Below are 22,537 nucleotides of genomic sequence, written 5' to 3' on the forward strand. Positions count from 1 at the left end.
CATGTGTTTTTACATTCATAAAAGAATCTTAAATCCTAAATTTCATGCAAATCGGACATTCCGTTGGCGAATTATGGACTATAACATACCGTATATTTCAATGGTCCATAGGATTGTGTGTTATACTTTCGTTGGCGACAGAATAAAATTCAAAATCGAACATGTTGGCCGGTTTCTCTGGAAAGGGAATATATTTGCAAGATTCCTCTTGCACATGATCATTATGCACCTAGTATATAAGGGGTCCCGTTGGTATGAGCATGCCGGCAGAATCATTTTACGACAGAATGTTAACCATATGCCATGAAATAAAAAAATGACATCTCCTGTAAAAAACTGGTATCTTGAAAGTTGGGGTAACAGTCATTTAAAAGAATATAATATACTCTTTTAAATGACTGTTACACCAACATCCAAAATATTATTTTGGTGGCCAAGTTGAATTTTAAACATGCCCAATTACCCATAAGTCCAGGCTGTTTTCCTATTACTGCTATGCTATAATGATTATGTGGGAAAATACTCTCCTTTTATGGCACCATCCCCTTGAAAACCAGATACCTAGTGTCGCTGTAACAGATTTTGATGAAAAATAATATTTTGGTGGCCATTTTGGGAGTCACTTTTATTTCTTTGAACTTACCCATGGGATAATTTTGAATGACATATTTTATGTTACCCTTCTGCCACAAAGATATTTTTGGATCTCGAAGAAAGCACTCATGTGGCACCATTTCCTTAAAAAATCAGATAAATTACATGTTGTTGAGACATAATATTATCAATTTAAAAACTACTTGCATGGTCATTTTGGAGAAAAAAAGAAAGGAAAGAAAGCACTATTGTTGCACATAATACATTATGTAAATTGTAAGTTGCTGGAAGGTATGGGTCTTGCTTAAAATGCCATATAGTTGAAAGCTTTCCATCCTGTTTCTGTTTTGCGGAATTTGATGGAAAACAAAAAATAGACTATGGGGCAGGTTGGCCCACTTGTGCTGGGGCAGGTTGCCCCCATTGTGTTTATGGGCAAGAGTTATGCATACTTTCTCCATTTTCACCCATTTTGTGTCAAATTAAGCAAAATACAATTTACACACCAACACTAGTCAGTTCCATGGATAAAATTGTTCAAAGGCGGAGTATAGTACAAAAAAATCTATATTGTTGTCCTATTTGAGCACTTTTTGACTGGAAATAGCAATATTTCAATATCATATTTCTTTATAATTGGGAATTTGTACATAAAAAGTAATTCATCACTCAGAATAGTTAATAATGAACAAAAAAGTCAATTACAATTGTTATCCACAGCCTTTCAGTTTTTCGTTATGGGTTTTATAAGATGATTGGTTAACGTTATTTCCTTGATTTTAGCTATTTCCTCAAGAATGACCCATGATGGCGCAAAATTAATTTTATTTTTTGATTATCTTGGAACTATGATAGGTGATATCTTACTGCAGTTGTAACTTTAGAATGTTTTATTGGAAAGAAATATGGCAATAACACACGGTTGTGCATAGAGGGCCAACCTGCCCCGTTTGGTGGGCCAACCTGCCCCGGCCTGGTTAATTTTCTTTTCGCTCTCTCCTACAACTACTATAACTTTTGTATAAGTCACAGAGCCATATAAATTTGTTAGCATTTACCTAGAGTAAACAGCTCTCAAGTATCAAATTGAGAGCCTCCTAACCCACAAACTGAGCTCTCCAGATAAGTGGGGAAAAAGGGGCCAACCTGCCCCGGTCTCCCTTACTAGGTGCATAATGATCATGTGCAAAAGGAATCTTGCAAATTTATCTTATAAATTTATAATTTATATCTAGAGAAACGGGCCGAAATGTTCGATTTTGAATTTCATTCTGTCGACAACGAAAGTATCACACACAATCCTATGGACCATTGAAATATATGTTATAGCCCATAATTCGCCAACTGAATGTCCGATTTGCATGAAAATTTGGGTTTAGGTTTCTTTCATGAATGTAAAACACATGAGCAGGAAGAAATTTGGATAGAAATACTCCTTTAACATTATATCAGCGTTCAATGAAAATATTTAACACAACATCTATTAAAATGCTGTTTTAAATATCATTTTAATGAAAAAATCATGTTTTTGCAGCCATTTTGGCGGCCATTTTGAATGTTTACATGCCCATGAGATCATATTAATTGATGCTGATGTCATATTGTTACCCCTTTACCAGAGAGATACTTTGAATACAAAAAGAACACAATGTTTGGCACCATTTCATTGTAAATCTGGTACTTCATAATACTCCTGTAACACATTTTAATGAAAAAGACGATTTTGGCGGCCATTTTGGCAGCCATTTTGATTTTAAACATATCCAGGAGATGATAGAAATGACATAGACAACTTACCATAATATCAGCAACCCATGGTTATTTTTAACATCAAATAAGTTAAAATATTGAATTCTAAATACATTTTAATGAAAACCCCATCTTTTGGCAACCATTTGGCGGCCATTTTGAATGTAAACATGTTATACTGACCTTCAATCATAAAAATAATGTCAGAAATTGATTCCTTGTATGCAGAAACCTATAGAATGATGTATTACACATGAATATTGAGTGAAAACTAAAATTTACAATTTTCAAAATGGCCGCCGGCGGCCATCTTGGATTTCTCGAATTCGCAGCCGCTTTCGCAAAAGCACCTCTGTGATTCGTTAACCTCAAAGGTCCAATAACCCAAATCAAGTGTCAAAATCTCTGCCCTATCCGGTGTAGGCCGGGTTCTAGCTAGGGCCAGGACTATAACAAACAGAGGGAGTACGGTGACTGAAAAGATCAGATGTGAAAATCTATCAATTGTGCACAAATAATTGAATCAGAGTTTTAAGCTTAAATGTAATAGCCAGAGTATGCACAATTGGCAAGTGGACTACGGAGAAGTCTACTCGAAAAGATATATAAGTATATACGCAAACATGCTGTCTACTGAAGATAGCGCATTCACAATATTGTAAATTAATGTAAGTTAACTTGTAACTCGCATATCGCATATAATGTAAAATGTGAGATTACATACTCAACTGCAAAATCTTGCTTTGCTTTAAATAAAACCTAAGACAGTATATTGATCAGCGCCAAGCAGGCTAGACCAAAATAAGAACATGATGTTATTTTTGCTTATTTTATGTAAAGAATGGAGAAACTATAAATACATACTGGCAATGCTATGTGCTCACGCAGATGCAAAGTTAAGCCTCTGCGACAGTTGAGGTGATAGTAAAAAATATTTTATTTGTTGGGAGTGGAATTCATTTCCCGGGTCAGTATTTTCTATTCAGTTTGTTTCTCTTCTTTACATAATAGGTCAGCTGTGGGTGAGCTTGTCAATGATTTTTTAGCATGACTTAAGTGATGAAATCAAAACTCAACCGGCGGTTGACCGCCGTTTCCGTCCGGTTCCATCCGGTTTCCATTTTAGAACAATAGAAACCGGACGGAACCGGCGGTCAACCGCTGGTCGAATTTTGATTTCATTCCGTCCCGGCTAAGTAATTTCCTTGAGCTTGGCTGCACGGAGCGACCGTTAAAATCAAACAAGATATCCATGCCCGCAAAGCAATATGAGTCTTTTATGAATGGTAACAATAATTATTTTTACGAAGTCATTATTTTTTGTACCTTTCAAAGTCTGGATATGGTATATCAAGATCTACATATCCATTCTGTCTGGTGGCATGGACTGGGTCATTCCAATAGGCAGCTAATGTCTTCCATGTGCACTGAAAGAGTGAATTACATAATTAATGAATACACAAATAGATAGTAAATAAATGAACGAATGAATGAACGAACGAACGAACGAACGAACGAACGAATGAATGAACAAACAAATCAATCAATTAATCGAACAAGCAATCAATCACCCCCGGCAAACACGAAACGTTTTACAAAAAAAAAAACTGTCTAAATGTTGGGTTACATATCATCGATAAATAAAGGGTATAAAACGTTTTTAATAACATTCAAAAACATTTGGACAACATTCTCCACCATAATGTTATTTAAGCGTTAACACTTAGCCTGATATTTTGTGAACATAACAAATACGGTATTACAATAATATTTTGACCACACTGATAAAAACAAATCTACGCTCTCCCGTGGTTCATCTGGTAATGGCGGGGCAGATGATCCATGAAAAAGACATCGTTACAGTCGGTTCCGATCAGGGTAACGCCCGATTGTCGGCTACACTTGTCTGTCCTGTAAAAATACACCGACCAGCTATTTACGGCGACCTCCTTAGCTCACCAGGTCACTTATGCCTGGCCGAAATTTAGTCAGCATGATTATCTTCTAGATTTCAGCTGTTAAGGGTTCAGCCTATAGGAATAAAGACCAATCGAACATATTCTTGTTTATGCCATAATATTGTAGTCTTTCAACCCTTTCATAACTTCAGCTGTGTAACTTACGAAAATTCCCGCTAAAAAGTGGTTCTGTTAATTTTTGAAAATCTGGATTTTTCGTACTGATCATACTATAATGATCACCAGACAATAATGTTCTAATCACACTATAGACTGCGTTGACATGAGACGTCAATTGCTAGGCAATTTCGGTCATATGCCCACGGATATGTTATGTTCAGTACGGTGTACCATGAGGAACATGCTAACTTAAAATAATTTTTGCAAACTTTGATAATTTTTACAAACTCAAATGATTTTTTTCAATTTTGTATAATTATTACAAACTTTAATTTTTGTTGTTGCAAACTTTAATATAATTTATTGTGCATGTAGAGGCCCATTTATTGTCGGATTTCTGTATTTAGATCACGCAGGGGACGCACCATTAGATTCTCAGGGGTGCATGGGAGTTTGGGTCAGGCAGAATTTTTTTGTATTTTTTATCGCCTCCAAAGGGAGGATTTATTTTCACCGCCTTTTTTATTTATTTTTCAATTATAATGTATACCTATACAAAGTTGGGTGGGAGAAATTTGTTTTACTCACCAGTGAGGCAAAAAAAATTTCCATCTCACTAGTAGGCGAAGTTGTTTTTTCGTCTCACTAGTGGCGGCGAAGTTTTTTTTTCTTCAAAAACTCCCATGCCCCTTGAAATCAAATGGTGCGCCTCTTAACGCGGCTGTGTACTCTAGACATTGTTTCTTTCGCAAAATTGAGTTTTTTTTGATGTTTGCACTTTGTTATGTTTTTTCGTCTCACTAGTGGGCGAAGTTTTTTTTTCAAAAAACTCCCATGCCCCTTGGAAATCAAATGGTGCGCCTCTTAACGCGGCTGTGTACTCTAGACATTGTTTCTTTCGCAAAATTGAGTTTTTTTGATGTTTGCACTTTGTTATGTTTTTTCGTCTCACTAGTGGGCGAAGTTTTTTTCAAAAACTCCCATGCCCCTTGAAATCAAATGGTGCGCCTCTTAACGCGGCTGTGTACTCTAGACATTGTTTCTTTCGCAAAATTGAGTTTTTTTTGATGTTTGCACTTTGTTATGTTTTTTATAAATAAAAGGAATGAAAATCCAGATTTGTAAACCCCAACTGCAATATTTTAAGGATTTTATTTCACTATTCCACTCGTGTTTGAAATTGAAAAGGAAAGAAAATCTTTGTTGAACCAGCAGGGTACACGCGCCCAACAACGCATCGCGTTGTGTATCGCGCAATTTGTTAACGCACAAATACGCTACGCATACGCGACGCTTATCTGCATGCGCGGCGCATCTTATGGAAACACCACGGAAGCACTGATTTCACAAAAACCTAGTGGTCAAAAGGCTCCGTTTTAGCTGATAAAATGTGGGATTTTTCAAGTTCTTTCCCCCGATTTAAATATCAAGTTATGAATGAATTCGCTCAAACTTCTCAAGGGGCTGTGGATTTACCCGATGTTCACGTAATATAAGGTACAAAAACGAAAACTGCCCTATTCCCCTGTGATATTCGATGAAAGTGCAAAATGTGACCACTTTAAACTTCAACGGCCATTATTTCAATGTTCATTTTCTCGGTAAAATGACGATTTAGGTACACGATAACTCAATACATACAGCATCTATAGGTAAGCCAATATGATCATCGTAAAAAGCACGATTGACTCAAGAAACGGTTTTCTCATTTTTTTATATTTTGGTCTATTTCCGATTTTAGGCATCATTTTGTGCAAATAGGCGTTTGTGAATTTTAAAAGTTCAATTTGATGTCTTATATGGTCAATATCTCAAAATATAAGGCCAATTGATATAAAAAAATATTAAAAAACCGCTTTTGGAATGGAGCCTCAAGTTGAGCTAAAAACAAAATAAAATATTTTGGAAAGAGTGTTTTTTTGTTATGATGTACCTAACAAATATTGCCAAAATCTCACTTTTTTGTGATTTTCTTCAGAATTGTTGTTTTTACCCCAAATCTGTATTTATATTAAGATTTATTGATGTCTTGCCTTCATACAAATGTATACTTTTATATGTCTTGTGCGAATAATTACAAAGTTATTGCACTTTTACTACATGCATGTCTGAGAGTACACAGCCTCCTTAACAACAATTGGGCGCTATTAATACACATTAATGTTTTAAGCAAATAAAATTCCAAAATATGGTACGTTTTCTGCCTTTGCTTGCCACGTGGTAAGCCTATGTTGAGGTTGCGATTATATGTAAAAAAATTCAAGATGGATACCAACAAGTCGTGTGGCCGAGCGGTCTAAGACCCTTCTTTTAAAAAAATCATATCGCATCGCTATAGACTCAATCTCGATAGCCTGAGTCTCGCTGGGAGTCTTGCTCTCTCGTGAAAGTCGAAAGTTTGCAAAAAAATATTTCAAGTTTGTAAAAAAATATTTGAGTTTGTAGAAAATCATTTCAGTTTGCAAAAAAATATTTGAGTTTGTGAAAAATTATTTTAAGTTTGCATGTCCCTCATGGTACACCGTAGTTCAGGGACTGTGCTTTTAAAAAACCCGCCAGATCACAATCAGGCCATTGACCTGTGTAGTGGTCATACGTTGCTCGCTCAACTATAACATCATGACTGTCCCTAATAGCTACTCATTAATAATGCGTTGCGTCAGGTCATGGATTCTATTCAATAATTTTAATCCTTTCTTTAAGGTCAATAGATGAAAGGGAGACCTTGAAAAACAGATGCGTGTTTCTAGATAATATTTTATCATCCAAGCTGGTGATCTAAGATATTTCTAGGAGGCGACACTTATTAATTCATACCGCTCACATCTTTCTTCATCCAATGGACTTTGGGGAACTGCTGAGATAATAAGTGGATGTTACAATCTAATCGGCTACAATCGGCATAGTTGATGATATCTGATTCTGATAATTCACTAGTAGCAGCGAAATTACAGCGCTTTGTATCCTCTGGTGCACTATATAAATCTTATATGGATTCATGTTATTTATTTATTTTATAAATATTTCTTGTAAACACAATCTAATGTGGTGCTCACTACATGTAGAAGGCCTGGTCTGCAAATGTTCAGTGCATAAATCTAGTAAAGATAAAGCTTCATATGTTTAGTGTAATCAAATGAAATACCAAAGCTGGATATTATACAATCGTGATGCATTCCTTCTTGTTATGGACGACAAGTATTAACTTTGATATTATTATGGCAATATCCATTCCCTTCTCAATTGATTATGATTTCTTTTCGAAAAATAAACCATGAGGCCTAGAGGCCATGATATAAACCTATATTCGGTATGCGGAAACCTTCCACGGTTAGGGCGGCGCTTGCACTCGCATATTCGCTAAACTGCCGCCTCCATCATTTGCCAACCTTTATCGAGGGGCGTGTTTGAGGTTTTATAGTCATACATGTAGGCCTACCATTTTTCACCCTGATGTGGCAGTCAACGTCAACGCGTTGAAGCAGCTGTTTCGCTCGCGCATCTATGTGGCGTATTAAGCGTGTGCATGTGTACACCAGCGCTTTGACCGAACGCTAGTAATTATTTGGCTGTGCCCAATTAAATGCTCACTGTACTGACATCACTACCACATCAGGATGAAAAAGCGCATATCGCAAACCAGCCAAATTTGTCATAGGTTTGAATTGTAATAGGAAAACCGTGAATATATGGTCTCAAACTCTGAAACATCTGAGCAGAAACGTGTCCTTTTTACTGGTTTAAAGTGAGTCTGTAGCTGTCGCCATCTTTGGAATATAATACAACATTCTCTGGCCAAACATCGGGTTAAATGTAAGTAAATAGTTCAAATCGTCTAAATTCAATAATATCAAACAGTCACGGACATTAAGTCAAGGCTACATGAGAAGTTTGGGGTAGGTCACGCATTTCCTTGGTATAAAAAACAGCCAAAAGGATGTCCAAAATTCCCTCTTTTTATCACAACGCGATTTATTACGAAACAGCATTTTCATAGGGCATACGCTGGTTCTTTCAATTCTAGTTTAAAATCTGTTCGTCACATGCAGTCTGATTTGGTATCTATGTTTTCATCAAAGTCTTGGGAACTAATGTGGACAGTAGTTTCGTTTAAAAAACGGATACTGTTTAAAATATCAGTATTTGCGCGAGCGACATTTTGAGTGTGTAAATTGCATTGAAAATTGTCGGCTAAAGAATGCATAAATTAAAATCGCGAACAGTAATAGCAACAATAACTATCTACATTCCAAGCGGAAACGCTTTTCATAAGCATACCACCTATTTTTGGGCAATCGCTGCAACCGAAATATGAAATTCCAGGCCATCTGTAAAAAGAGCGTGAGCATATTTTACTATGAACTTGGGACATCAAAACACATGTTTTAATTGGTGTCAGACCTATTTTAATGATACGATAATTATGCCCCCAATAATGGCTTTCATTTGAACTATTATTTGTTAAACTGCTATTTTTACTTTTTGAGAAATTAATGAATTTATCGAAAAACTCGACGGAGAGTGTCACATTAACAGCTACAGGCCTTAATGCCTAGATATGCTCAATACGAAGTATGGTGTTGTATGTAGTGTTTTTCATAGTAAACGTTTTAAAAAGAAACACACAAACAAACACACCGTAACAAACAAGTTAGGATGTCATGATAGCCTACTTTGATATACTCACCTCCTTATAAATCTTTGTGAGTTCCTTGCCTACATCAGCATCTTGATGTACTAGTACGTAATCACCACGGGAGTAGACAGCTAATACACCATTTGGTGTCAGGATGCGATCAACCTCACGGAAAAATGCACCAAAGTCGAACCAATGAGCTGCTTGTGAGCAGGTGACTAGATCTACTGAATTGTCAGGCAGAGGGATATTCTCTGCATCTGCAACACTGCATGAAAGAAACGCAAGAAATTATTATAGGCCTACTATAGTTCAACACTGGAAGATATTTAGTGCCGAAATTTTCCCCAAAACTTGACCAATAATTTTATATTGAGAGTCTCAATGCGCGCGGAAATTTTGGGTTTTAAAGCGGAAAACTTTTTGCCCCCCCCTTCGAAACACCAAAAACTTTTGGTCTCCCCCCCCCTCTTTTTAAGGTCCAAAACTTTTTGCCCCCCCCTGGAAACATCAAAAGGTTTTTGCCCTCCCTCCTTTTACCAACCCCATGGTATTTATGAACACTCCCTTACGCTTCTCCAAACATAATTTTATGGGATTAATGGTATCTGGTATTTCCAATTATTACACATCTTATATTTATATATGTGGGAGTTGGCTGGGTATGTGGGATGGGGTTTGTGCGGGGGTTAGGGGTAGGGGTTAGGGTGTTTGATGATGTTAATAGATTGACTTACTCATATTCAACATTTTCCGCCTTAGTTGTGCGTCTTCCCTCGTTGATTTGCGCCGTGCTGATGTCATAGCCTATAACTTTCTTGAAGTGCGGCGCCAGACCAACAGTGCCCTGTCCCGATCCGCAAGCGACATCAACGGCCACGTTCAGTGTCTTTTTCTGTGAACAAAATGCACACACAGCTTTATAATATTCTTGTTCAACAATATGACTTGAGTAAATGTTTTGAACCAAAAAATAAATTAAGCAATAGTATTCGCCTTGAACCCAATATGAAAAACGGTACCATCTGTAAAAAATGAGTGAGCTTTAAGTGGCTATGAACATGGGACATCATAACAAATGTTTAAATCAGTATTAGACAGGGGCTATTTTAACGTGCCCCCTGACACGTTCGTGCATTGAGATTAAAATTCCGTGCAGTGAGAATTAAAAATCCGTGCTTAAAATATTTCTATGCCATTTGAGTTTCATCCGGTCAAATGACCAGAGAGTTCTTACGCGAAATAAGATCGACTTGCAAATCCAGTATGTAAAAATGGTTTTAACAGTTTTCCAATACTTTTCTTTATTCAACCTCTAACCAAAATTGCCTTACAACGGCTCTGGTATTGTCAAAATTTACCGGCGTCACCAGAGGCGGATTTAAGGAAATGGCTAGCAAAGTAGCCAGGGGTGGCTTCCAGAGAAGTGGATGATCCACGGTTTCAAGTATAGGGGGATCTAGGCCTAAAGGTGATGGATACTGCGGTGGTTTTTAGGGATAATGAAGGAGGTCAAGTTCTGCCGTCTTGGAAAAATGTTCAGGGTACATTGATTACTTTTCGCCTTTTTGGACCAAATAAAAAACGGTGCGAAATGACAAAGGTGGAAGCTATATCAAACATAACGATCACACGTCACACCTGGTATATCACGTAGGCTATAATTCTACACAAAGGTAATGAGGCTTACAAAATGAAAATTCATCAACAAGTAAAAGTTTCACTAAAAGTAATGATCATAATGATTTTCAATTTCACATGAAACGATAATTTGAAAACCAAATTCACATTTTATAACAATCACCTGGTATGTTGCGACGCATTCAACAAGTAAAATAATTGTTTTCACTTAAAGTAATAATCATGACAATGTATATTTTCAATTTCACATGAAACAATAATATTAAAAAACATATACAAATCATAATGATCATTATCTGGTATGTTGCGAAGCAAAGTTAATGGAGCTCACAAAAAGATATTTCAACAGTAAAATTTCCTGAAAGTAATAATCATGATCGTGTATATTTTCAATTTCAAATGAAACGATAATATGAAAGAACAGATTTTACAAATCTTAATGATCATCACCTGGTATAATGCGACACAAAGTTAATGAGGCTTGCAAAAAGAAAAAATTCAGATAGATAGCTGGGTTGTTATATATGTGGGAAATATCTTATTTCTTTGCGTTACAAGCTGAAAACAACATTTACCATTGGACCCCTGTAAATGTTATTTACGCATGGGTGTCCAAAATATCTCGAGACTATGTTGAACGTTTATAACTCATATTCGGCAACCGAAAGCATGAAGGTGTCCTTGCACAGAAAAGCTCGTACAATTATTTTGGCAACCGAAAGCAGACATGAAGGTGTCTTTGCACAGAAAAGCTCGTACAATTATTTGGGCAACCGAAAGCAGACATGAAGGTGTCCTTGCACAGAAAAGCTCGTACAATTATTTTGGCAACCGAAAACAGACATGAAGGTGTCCATGCACAGAAAAGCTCGTACAATTATTTTGGCAATCGAAAGCAGACATGAAGGTGTCCTTGCACAGAAAAGCTCGTACAATTATTTTGGCAACCGAAAGCAGACATGAAGGTGTCCTTGCACAGAAAAGCTCGTACAATTATTTTGGCAACCGAAAGCAGACATGAAGGTGTCCTTGCACAGAAAACCTCGTACAATTATTTTGGCAACCGAAAGCAGACATGAAGGTGTCCTTGCACAGAAAAGCTCGTACAATTATTTTGGCAACCGAAAGCAGACATGAAGGTGTCCTTGCACAGAAAAGCTCGTACAATTATTTTGGCAACCGACAGCAGACATGAAGGTGTCCTTGCACAGAAAACCTCGTACAATTATTTTGGCAACCGAAAGCAGACATGAAGGTGTCCTTGCACAGAAAAGCTCGTACAATTATTTTGGCAACCGAAAGCAGACATGAAGGTGTCCTTGCACAGAAAAGCTCGTACAATTATTTTGGCAACCGAAAGCAGACATGAAGGTGTCCTTGCACAGAAAAGCTCGTACAATTATTTGGGCAACTGGCAGCAGACATGAAGGTGTCCTTGCACAGAAAAGCTCGTACAATTATTTTGGCAACCGAAAGCAGACATGAAGATGTCCTTGCACAGAAAAGCTCGTACAATTATTTTGGCAACCGAAAGCAGACATGAAGGTGTCCTTGCACAGAAAAGCTCGTACAATTATTTTGGCAACCGAAAGCAGACATGAAGGTGTCCTTGCACAGAAAAGCTCGTACAATTATTTTGGCAACCGAAAACAGACATGAAGGTGTCCATGCACAGAAAAGCTCGTACAATTATTTTGGCAATCGAAAGCAGACATGAAGGTGTCCTTGCACAGAAAAGCTCGTACAATTATTTTGGCAACCGAAAGCAGACATGAAGGTGTCCTTGCACAGAAAAGCTCGTACAATTATTTTGGCAACCGAAAGCAGACATGAAGGTGTCCTTGCACAGAATAGCTCGTACAATTATTTTGGCAACTGACAGCAGACATGAAGGTGTCCTTGCACAGAAAAGCTCGTACAATTATTTTGGCAACTGAAAGCGCAGCAGACATGAAGGTGTCCTTGCACAGAAAAGCTCGTACAATTATTTTGGCAACCGACAGCAGACATGAAGGTGTCCTTGCACAGAAAACCTCGTACAATTATTTTGGCAACCGAAAGCAGACATGAAGGTGTCCTTGCACAGAAAAGCTCGTACAATTATTTTGGCAACCGAAAGCAGACATGAAGGTGTCCTTGCACAGAAAAGCTCGTACAATTATTTTGGCAACCGAAAGCAGACATGAAGGTGTCCTTGCACAGAAAAGCTCGTACAATTATTTGGGCAACTGACAGCAGACATGAAGGTGTCCTTGCACAGAAAAGCTCGTACAATTATTTTGGCAACCGACAGCAGACATGAAGGTGTCCTTGCACAGAAAAGCTCGTACAATTATTTTGGCAACCGACAGCAGACATGAAGGTGTCCTTGCACAGAAAAGCTCGTACAATTATTTTGGCAACCGAAAGCAGACATGAAGGTGTCCTTGCACAGAAAAGCTCGTACAATTATTTTGGCAACCGAAAGCAGACATGAAGGTGTCCTTGCACAGAAAAGCTCGTACAATTATTTTGGCAACCGACAGCAGACATGAAGGTGTCCTTGCACAGAAAAGCTCGTACAATTATTTTGGCAACCGACAGCAGACATGAAGGTGTCCTTGCACAGAAAAGCTCGTACAATTATTTTGGCAACCGAAAGCAGACATGAAGGTGTCCTTGCACAGAATAGCTCGTACAATTATTTTGGCAACTGACAGCAGACATGAAGGTGTCCTTGCACAGAAAAGCTCGTACAATTATTTTGGCAACCGACAGCAGACATGAAGGTGTCCTTGCACAGAAAAGCTCGTACAATTATTTTGGCAACCGAAAGCAGACATGAAGGTGTCCTTGCACAGAAAAGCTCGTACAATTATTTTGGCAACCGAAAGCAGACATGAAGGTGTCCTTGCACAGAAAAGCTCGTACAATTATTTTGGCAACCGAAAACAGACATGAAGGTGTCCATGCACAGAAAAGCTCGTACAATTATTTTGGCAATCGAAAGCAGACATGAAGGTGTCCTTGCACAGAAAAGCTCGTACAATTATTTTGGCAACCGAAAGCAGACATGAAGGTGTCCTTGCACAGAAAAGCTCGTACAATTATTTTGGCAACCGAAAGCAGACATGAAGGTGTCCTTGCACAGAAAAGCTCGTACAATTATTTTGGCAACCGACAGCAGACATGAAGGTGTCCTTGCACAGAAAACCTCGTACAATTATTTTGGCAACCGAAAGCAGACATGAAGGTGTCCTTGCACAGAAAAGCTCGTACAATTATTTTGGCAACCGAAAGCAGACATGAAGGTGTCCTTGCACAGAAAAGCTCGTACAATTATTTTGGCAACCGAAAGCAGACATGAAGGTGTCCTTGCACAGAAAAGCTCGTACAATTATTTGGGCAACTGGCAGCAGACATGAAGGTGTCCTTGCACAGAAAAGCTCGTACAATTATTTTGGCAACCGAAAGCAGACATGAAGATGTCCTTGCACAGAAAAGCTCGTACAATTATTTTGGCAACCGAAAGCAGACATGAAGGTGTCCTTGCACAGAAAAGCTCGTACAATTATTTTGGCAACCGAAAGCAGACATGAAGGTGTCCTTGCACAGAAAAGCTCGTACAATTATTTTGGCAACCGAAAACAGACATGAAGGTGTCCATGCACAGAAAAGCTCGTACAATTATTTTGGCAATCGAAAGCAGACATGAAGGTGTCCTTGCACAGAAAAGCTCGTACAATTATTTTGGCAACTGTAAGCAGACATGAAGGTGTCCTTGCACAGAAAAGCTCGTACAATTATTTTGGCAACCGAAAGCAGACATGAAGGTGTCCTTGCACAGAATAGCTCGTACAATTATTTTGGCAACTGACAGCAGACATGAAGGTGTCCTTGCACAGAAAAGCTCGTACAATTATTTTGGCAACCGAAAGCGCAGCAGACATGAAGGTGTCCTTGCACAGAAAAGCTCGTACAATTATTTTGGCAACCGACAGCAGACATGAAGGTGTCCTTGCACAGAAAACCTCGTACAATTATTTTGGCAACCGAAAGCAGACATGAAGGTGTCCTTGCACAGAAAAGCTCGTACAATTATTTTGGCAACCGAAAGCAGACATGAAGGTGTCCTTGCACAGAAAAGCTCGTACAATTATTTTGGCAACCGAAAGCAGACATGAAGGTGTCCTTGCACAGAAAAGCTCGTACAATTATTTGGGCAACTGACAGCAGACATGAAGGTGTCCTTGCACAGAAAAGCTCGTACAATTATTTTGGCAACCGACAGCAGACATGAAGGTGTCCTTGCACAGAAAAGCTCGTACAATTATTTTGGCAACCGACAGCAGACATGAAGGTGTCCTTGCACAGAAAAGCTCGTACAATTATTTTGGCAACCGAAAGCAGACATGAAGGTGTCCTTGCACAGAAAAGCTCGTACAATTATTTTGGCAACCGAAAGCAGACATGAAGGTGTCCTTGCACAGAAAAGCTCGTACAATTATTTTGGCAACCGACAGCAGACATGAAGGTGTCCTTGCACAGAAAAGCTCGTACAATTATTTTGGCAACCGACAGCAGACATGAAGGTGTCCTTGCACAGAAAAGCTCGTACAATTATTTTGGCAACCGAAAGCAGACATGAAGGTGTCCTTGCACAGAATAGCTCGTACAATTATTTTGGCAACTGACAGCAGACATGAAGGTGTCCTTGCACAGAAAAGCTCGTACAATTATTTTGGCAACCGACAGCAGACATGAAGGTGTCCTTGCACAGAAAAGCTCGTACAATTATTTTGGCAACCGAAAGCAGACATGAAGGTGTCCTTGCACAGAAAAGCTCGTACAATTATTTTGGCAACCGAAAGCAGACATGAAGGTGTCCTTGCACAGAAAAGCTCGTACAATTATTTTGGCAACCGAAACAGACATGAAGGTGTCCATGCACAGAAAAGCTCGTACAATTATTTTGGCAATCGAAAGCAGACATGAAGGTGTCCTTGCACAGAAAAGCTCGTACAATTATTTTGGCAACCGAAAGCAGACATGAAGGTGTCCTTGCACAGAAAAGCTCGTACAATTATTTTGGCAACCGAAAGCAGACATGAAGGTGTCCTTGCACAGAATAGCTCGTACAATTATTTTGGCAACTGACAGCAGACATGAAGGTGTCCTTGCACAGAAAAGCTCGTACAATTATTTTGGCAACTGAAAGCGCAGCAGACATGAAGGTGTCCTTGCACAGAAAAGCTCGTACAATTATTTTGGCAACCGACAGCAGACATGAAGGTGTCCTTGCACAGAAAACCTCGTACAATTATTTTGGCAACCGAAAGCAGACATGAAGGTGTCCTTGCACAGAAAAGCTCGTACAATTATTTTGGCAACCGAAAGCAGACATGAAGGTGTCCTTGCACAGAAAAGCTCGTACAATTATTTTGGCAACCGAAAGCAGACATGAAGGTGTCCTTGCACAGAAAAGCTCGTACAATTATTTGGGCAACTGACAGCAGACATGAAGGTGTCCTTGCACAGAAAAGCTCGTACAATTATTTTGGCAACCGACAGCAGACATGAAGGTGTCCTTGCACAGAAAAGCTCGTACAATTATTTTGGCAACCGACAGCAGACATGAAGGTGTCCTTGCACAGAAAAGCTCGTACAATTATTTTGGCAACTGACAGCAGACATGAAGGTGTCCTTGCACAGAAAAGCTCGTACAATTATTTTGGCAACCGAAAGCAGACATGAAGGTGTCCTTGCACAGAAAAGCTCGTACAATTATTTTGGCAACCGACAGCAGACATGAAGGTGTCCTTGCACAGAAAAGCTCGTACAATTATTTTGGCAACCGACAGCAGACATGAAGGTGTCCTTGCACAGAAAAGCTCGTACAATTATTTTGGCAACCGAAAGCAGACATGAAGGTGTCCTTGCACAGAATAGCTCGTACAATTATTTTGGCAACTGACAGCAGACATGAAGGTGTCCTTGCACAGAAAAGCTCGTACAATTATTTTGGCAACCGACAGCAGACATGAAGGTGTCCTTGCACAGAAAAGCTCGTACAATTATTTTGGCAACCGACAGCAGACATGAAGGTGTCCTTGCACAGAAAAGCTCGTACAATTATTTTGGCAACCGAAAGCAGACATGAAGGTGTCCTTGCACAGAAAAGCTCGTACAATTATTTTGGCAACCGAAAGCAGACATGAAGGTGTCCTTGTACGGAAAAGTTCGTACAATTATTTTGGCACCAAAGTTTTCGCGCGCTTCGCTCGACGACTTTACCTGTGCAGTCTCTTTAAAAAAGAAACCCAGTATATGTATATATGTATCCCACCGATAATACCGAAAATATATAATGTGAGAAATTTGTTCAACACGATTCACAGGAGCAGATTTAGCTGGACGTAATAAATTGTAGGGTATGAGACGCCATTACAAGTGTTGATAGATTGTTTAGACATCCCCGGTCCCGGGTTCCAAATACCAGGACAAAATTAACCAAAAGCTGTAATGTATATCTTCATTAGGTCCCATTGTCCTCATTTGGTCCATAGCATTAAAATTTTACATTTGTTGCGCGCTTTGCCCAATGCGACAAAATTAACTACAATTACCAACGTGCAGTGAATTTTCCCTCCTAAAATAGCCCCTGGTATTAGACCTGTTAATGATAGAATAACAATAATTACCACCAAAGTTTTCAGTCTAACAGTTATTCATCAAACCGCAATGTTTACATTTTAAGAAATGAATTATTTATCGGAAATCTGGGAGAAACACTTCCTGAAGAGATACATCTTTAGATTCAAAAATAATAAAATGCGTGTTGATTTTCAAAGTTATGAAGTTTATTAATTTTATTAAAGTTTAAACGTTTATTTTAAGTTCACTGTAAAACAGATGTGTTGTGTGAACCAGAAAATATAATAAAATATAAATTAAAGATAAGAATGACAGTAAGAAAATATAACATTTAAATTCTTCTGGAAAGGAAATTAGCCATACCGTAAACGTTCGCCTTAATCCGCTAAGCAGGGTTCGGTTTTTGCCGGCAAAAACCTGTTTTTGCCGGCAAGGGTGGCCTGGTTTTTGCCTGGTTTAAACCGGCAAAAATGGCAAAACTGGGAAAAACTCACTTATAGTCACTCAAATATTAAAAAGTAACAGAGAAAGCTCTTAAACAGTAACACACAACTTTTAATGAATCGTTCAACTTATTTTTTGTCTCATCTAGTCCGTAAAATAAAAAGGTTTTTAATTTGATATAAGCCACATTTCGGTTAAATGCACTTGAGCAATGAATTTTAATTTTACTTAATGTTATACTTATAATTACAAAATCTGGCCTTGATTACACTCAGGAAATTATTTTTGTAACTTAATAATTTGTTTGGAGATGAAAAAGCTGAACTATAAATCACTTTTTTAGTTTTTGCCATTTTTGCCGGCAAAAACTGTTTTTGCTAAGCGGTTAAAACCGCGGTTATAACCGCGTTTTTTTTTCACCTGCGGCAAAAACCTGTGAACCCTGCCGTTAAGGTATGAAATATAGAGCGCGCAACGTTGCGGCTTTGCAGTGGGATGACGTGCCGCTTGCGGGAAACAAGGTAGCGTCAGTTTATTTGTAAAATGTACAATAAATGAATTTATTATACTGTATATTATCATTATAGCAGTTAATAACAAGACAGATCATTAATTAATTAATATTTTTAATAATAATAATGGATTCAAAAAAGCGGGCGGCGGCGCCCGGCACTCAGATTTAGAGCCCACCACTGATAAACAATTTCAGCTCTTGCACCCGGCACCCAAGTCGATCTGTCAAAAATTACAAAATCACATAAAAATTGGCCAAATTTAGGCAATTTTCAATAAAATTGTTAATTTCACGAAAATTTCCCCCAAATACCACCCGGCACTAAACATTCTCTAGCTACAACCCTGCAAAAATGAATTTAATAAAAAGAAATCAAACCAAAGCACAAAAACTGAAACAGAAACATACATTATTTGCGCATCTAATTAAAAAATATGGGTAAATTGTAAAACTTACCTTTTCTTTGAGGTAGTTGATGACTTTGTCAAGTACCTTCGAATCTGCTTTCGGCCTGTATTTGTTGTAAAGAGCCGCATGCTCCGCCTCCGTAAATTGCTTGCGAGTAGCCATGTCTTTATCACAGTTAGTCTGAAATAAATATAATAACATTTTTTTTCTGTATAAAAAGTATTCCTGTATAACTATAATAAACATTACCTGTTTGAGTGGTAACATGTTTTTAATTATTATCATTAACCTTTTCACAGATGCTTATCATCATTACATGCAATGCGTAATATTATTATACGTCATGGTGCAATGTTTGAAAAGAAGTGGTACATTAGAGTTCATTTTTTATTTCGAATTTAGCCATGTTCTTTTTTTATAACAAAAATTAATTTTACGATAGACAAAATACAATTTGACTTCATTTCGGAACAGAGGAAATTAAATACTGGCAGCCCTTTTTCACATTTTAATCTATGGAAACAATATACCATGCAGATGAGATTAGGATCTCATATAGCCTCCTTGATAGTATGAGCCTCTGTGATATCAAGCAATAGAAACCGGTACAGAAACTCTAAATTCTTTTCGTTGTAAGTCGTTGTTCGCAATTCTGAACATGACTGATTAAAATCTTTGTAATTGATATGAATGTGTGGTTCAAGTCACGGACGTCCATGGTTTTATTATTAAGGCCAAACAATATATTGTTTGGTTGCCCTTCCAAGACAAAGAAATTGGAGGATAGATAGGTCGATCCTTTTTTTTTCATGGGCTCTTCCTCCATTTTGAAAAGGCTATCATACAATAGAACAGAAAAACCTGGTTTTTCGATCGAAAACCAGGTTTTTCAAATCAATTCGATTGTCAGAGTTTTTTGATAAACTTGGTTTTTCGGCTGATAAACCAGGTTTATCAAAAACTATGACAATTGAATCGATAAACTTGTTTTTTCGATTTGATAAACCTGGTTTTTCAATCGATTGTCATTGGGTTTTTTGTCGAATTTGATTGTCATAGTTTTTGATAAACTAAGTTTATCGACCGAGAAACCTGTTTTTTTGCCGATAAACTTGGTTTTTTAATTCGATTGTCATAGTTTTTTTTCTAATAAACCTGGTTTTTTAATCGAAAACCAGGTTTTTCGAATTTGATTGTCATAGTTTTTGAAAAACCAAGTGTATCGGCCGAGAAACCTGTTTTTTCAATCGAAAAACCAGGTTTTTTGATTGAAAAACAAGGTGTAGGGCCTATCGTCGAAAAGTCAGCTTTTTCTGTTCTATTGTGCAATATACTTGCCATAGACGTCTGACACTGTAAATTGGTCCAGATGTGTACAAAAAAAAACAAATAATAGGCTGCCAACATCTTTTAATTTCGTTCGTCAACAACTTTTCAATTTATTTTGAAAATTGAATCTTTGAACTTGTGAAACCTTTATGAGCAATCTGCATTTAAGTGAAGTTTTTAACCAGTCGAATTTCGGGCTAGGGTATTTAGGGTGGCGAAAGATTTAATGCTATACATGATTAATGCATTATTGCATACAAAACAAATGCATTTTTGTGAAGTTCCATCTTTTGGGCATATTTTAAATATTTTAATGTTTTAGTGCTATTTAATTAAAATTAAATAGCACTTAAATATAGGCTAGCATGGTGTCTCGGAGTAGTGTGTAAAAACAAGAAAAGGCCCCCTGTGGTAGGGCTAGCTCGGCAAGCGGAGCGAACCTAAACACTATTACTACAACAGTACAAGAAACTAATGTCCTTGTTGCTATACTTCACACAATTATGTATATATTGTTTCATACTATATTTTACTAATCTTATATTTTATTTATAGGAACTTTAATACAATAATTATTACTAGGCGGTTACCCGTATTTCGCGGTTCTCGGCTGTCATAGTTATTGGCTTTTGTAGATCTCAAACCTGGGCTTCCTTGGCCAAAGTTACACCTACCGACCAAGTTTGAGCTCCATAAGCAATTTGAAATCTTTGTTTTTGACCTATGACCTCTCAATCGTAGGTCTGACAAAAAGGTCACAATGGAACTTTTGTTTGTTAGTCCAATTCCACCTACCCACCAAGTACATGTATGAGCTCCATAGGCAATTTGAAATTTTTACCTTTTTGACCTTTGACCTCTTAACCTTAGGTCTGAAGAAAAGATCACCGTGGAAACTTTTGTTTGTTAGTCCAAGGTCCACCCACCCACCAAGTTTGAGTTCCAGAGGGCAATTTGAAATTTTGACCTTTCTTGACCTATGACCTCTTAACCGTAGATCTGACGAAAAGATCACCGTGGAAACTTTTGTTTGTTAGTCCAAGGTCCACCCACCCACCAAGTTTGAGCTCAATGGGAGCAATTTGAAATTATTACCTTTCTTGACCTATGACCTCTTAACCGTATGTATGACGAAAAGGTCACCGTTGAAACTTTTGTTTGTTAGTCCAAGGTCCACCCACCCACCAAGTTTGAGCTCCATAGGGGCAATTTGAAATTTTTACCTTTCTTGACCTATGACCTCTTAACCGTAGATATGACGAAAAGGTCACTGTGGAAACTTTTGTTTGTTAGTCCAAGGTCCACCCACCCACCACGTTTGAGCGCCATAGGAGCAATTTGAAATTGTTACCTTTCTTGACCTATGACCTTTTAACCGTAGGTCTGACAAAAAGGTCACTGTGGAAACTTTTATTTGTTAGTCCAAGTTCCATCCACCCACCAAGTTTGAGCTTCATAGGGGCAGTTTGAAATTTTTACCTTTCTTGACCTTTGACCTCTGAACCGTTGGTCTGACGAAAAGGTCACCGTGGAAACTTTTGTTTGATAGGCCAAGGTCAACACAATGGCATGGCTAGATTTGCCGTTTAAAGTATTTGAAATTAGACTTCAATTGAACTTGACCCCGTCCTTGACCTTTCCTTTGACCTCTGAACCGTTGGTCTGACGAAAAGGTCACCGTGGAAACTTTTGTTTGATAGGCCAAGGTCAACACAATGGCATGGCTAGATTTGCCGTTTAAAGTATTTGAAATTAGACTTCAATTGAACTTGACCCCGTCCTTGACCTTTGACCTTAAAAAATATAAACTCCTTCTTCCTCATACCAAGCTGCACCCACCCACCAAATTTGAGCCCCGTATGACCTATGGTGGCCTCACATTAGCAGTCACAGACAGACAGACAGATCTACAGACAGAGAATAGCGTATTATTATATAGACTAGGCGGTTACCCGTATCTCGCGGTTTTCGGCTATCATAATTATTGGCTTTCGCAGATCTCAGAATCAGGGTGTGTCCTTTGGCTAGGTCTGACAAAAGGTCACCGTGAAAACTTTTGTTTGTTAGTCCAAGGTCCACCCACCCACCAAGTTTGAGCTCCATAGAGGCAATTTGAAATTTCTACCTTTTTGACCTATGACCTCTTAACCGTAGGTCTGACGAAAAGGTCACCGTGGAAACTTTTGTTTGTTAGTCCAAGATCCACCCACCCACCAAGTTTGAGCTCCATAGGGGCAATTTGAAATGTCTACCTTTTTTGACCTATGACCTCTTAACCGTAGGTCTGACGAAAAGGTCACCGTGGAAACTTTTGTTTGTTAGTCCAAGGTCAACACACCCACCAAGTTTGAGCTGCATAGAGACAATTTGAAATTTCTACCTTTTTTGACCTATGACCTCTTAACCGTAGGTTTGACAAAAAGGTCACCGTGGAAACTTTTGTTTGTTAGTCCAAGATCCACCCACCCACCAAGTTTGAGCTCCATAGGGGCAATTTGAAATTTCTACCTT

At 38.2% G+C, this 22,537-nt stretch overlaps 1 protein-coding gene across 2 annotated transcripts in view; it reads right to left on the minus strand.

Moving 5' to 3' along the window:
- LOC140161135 (putative methyltransferase DDB_G0268948) overlaps positions 1-22,537 on the minus strand; it is a 37,271-nt gene that overhangs the window by 5,692 nt on the left and 9,042 nt on the right. For both annotated transcript variants that reach the window (XM_072184565.1, XM_072184564.1), the window contains exons 2-5: positions 18,746-18,877; positions 9,795-9,952; positions 9,109-9,325; positions 3,670-3,770 (exon numbers count right to left, since the gene is read on the minus strand). In XM_072184565.1, the coding sequence (XP_072040666.1) occupies positions 3,670-3,770; positions 9,109-9,325; positions 9,795-9,952; positions 18,746-18,859 (590 nt within the window). In that variant the 5' untranslated portion in view covers positions 18,860-18,877. The remainder of the gene's footprint in view (positions 1-3,669; positions 3,771-9,108; positions 9,326-9,794; positions 9,953-18,745; positions 18,878-22,537) is intronic.

The sequence above is a fragment of the Amphiura filiformis genome, chromosome 9 (assembly GCF_039555335.1).
Source record: "Amphiura filiformis chromosome 9, Afil_fr2py, whole genome shotgun sequence".
Classification (NCBI taxonomy): Eukaryota; Metazoa; Echinodermata; class Ophiuroidea; order Amphilepidida; family Amphiuridae; genus Amphiura; species Amphiura filiformis.